This window comes from Penaeus monodon, chromosome 29 (assembly GCF_015228065.2).
Source record: "Penaeus monodon isolate SGIC_2016 chromosome 29, NSTDA_Pmon_1, whole genome shotgun sequence".
Taxonomy (NCBI): domain Eukaryota; kingdom Metazoa; phylum Arthropoda; class Malacostraca; order Decapoda; family Penaeidae; genus Penaeus; species Penaeus monodon.
This window is the reverse complement of record NC_051414.1, coordinates 26421413-26422336: the sequence shown is the minus strand read 5'-3', so window position 1 is coordinate 26422336 and position 924 is coordinate 26421413. Positions and strand designations below refer to the sequence as shown.

General features: G+C 37.8%; 1 protein-coding gene across 3 annotated transcripts in view; it reads left to right on the top strand.

Annotated features, from left to right (window-relative positions):
- The first annotated feature begins 122 nt into the window (after nucleotides 1–122).
- LOC119592092 (caspase-2-like) overlaps nucleotides 123–924 on the top strand; it is a 6614-nt gene continuing 5812 nt past the window's right edge. For 2 of the 3 annotated variants that reach the window (XM_037940912.1, XM_037940910.1), the window contains exon 1: nucleotides 123–242. In XM_037940912.1, the coding sequence (XP_037796840.1) occupies nucleotides 138–242 (105 nt within the window). In that variant the 5' untranslated portion in view covers nucleotides 123–137. Of the gene's footprint in view, nucleotides 243–803; nucleotides 858–924 lie in introns of those variants that run through there. The other variant, XM_037940911.1, reaches the window with a different exon arrangement.

The following is a 924-nucleotide window of genomic DNA, read 5'->3' as shown; positions in this document are numbered from 1 at the left end:
TATGATGTGTGCGGGCCGGTAGTCAAGAAAGGACGAATGTCGCACATGATTATATAGATCTCTATCCACCTATCTATCAGTCAGCATCATCATCTCGCTTTTCGCTCAAACTCGCGAAAACTGCTCTGGAAAAGGGAATGCTTGTGGAACAGAGTGACGGCAAGTACCCACGTGCGTGCGGCGAGACACTCAAGATAGCGAGTCTCAAAGGACACCTTCAGAGGAAGACACACTTGGAAAAGGTAAGGAATAAGAGGCTTAGATGATAATTTAATTAAAGGAGTCTCACATTACACCTTAAGAGGAAGAAGCGCTTGGAGGAAGTAAGAAATAAAAAGCTTAATTAATGGAGAAAGTGAGAGAGGGAGGAAGGAAGCGATAGAGGAGGCTGACACACAGGAGAAAAGCACCTTTACAGTGCATACGTATATATAATGATAAAAATTGAAATGCATATGTATAATGACAAAAATAGAAAAAAAATGTAAGTTATTAGTCACAGAAAAAAAATAGATTGGTCCTGCTGAAGGAATATATTCCCGTATCGCACGCGTTGAAAGTGAGTCAGTGCTTTTAGAAGGGACAGCGGCCATGACACTAATAATATACAAAAATTATATTCAACCAGGCGGTAGTTGCAGTTTACTTTTTTTTCTCAAATGAGCAAGAAATATATCCATATTTTTCAGCTGTATCATTCTCCTATCATTGTTATTCCATTAGGATAACAAACTTACAACTTAATAGAAAATGAATAGAATAAACTAAAAACTGACAACTCACTGAAGATTTCCTGTGCCTACTTCAAAGGGAATCGTGATCATAAACTACTACAAGACTGCAAGATGGCAACAATGGTAAGTATGTGTGTTACTGTGCGAGGGTTATTTCGCTTTTCTTCTTTTCAAAAAAAAAATGTGATAA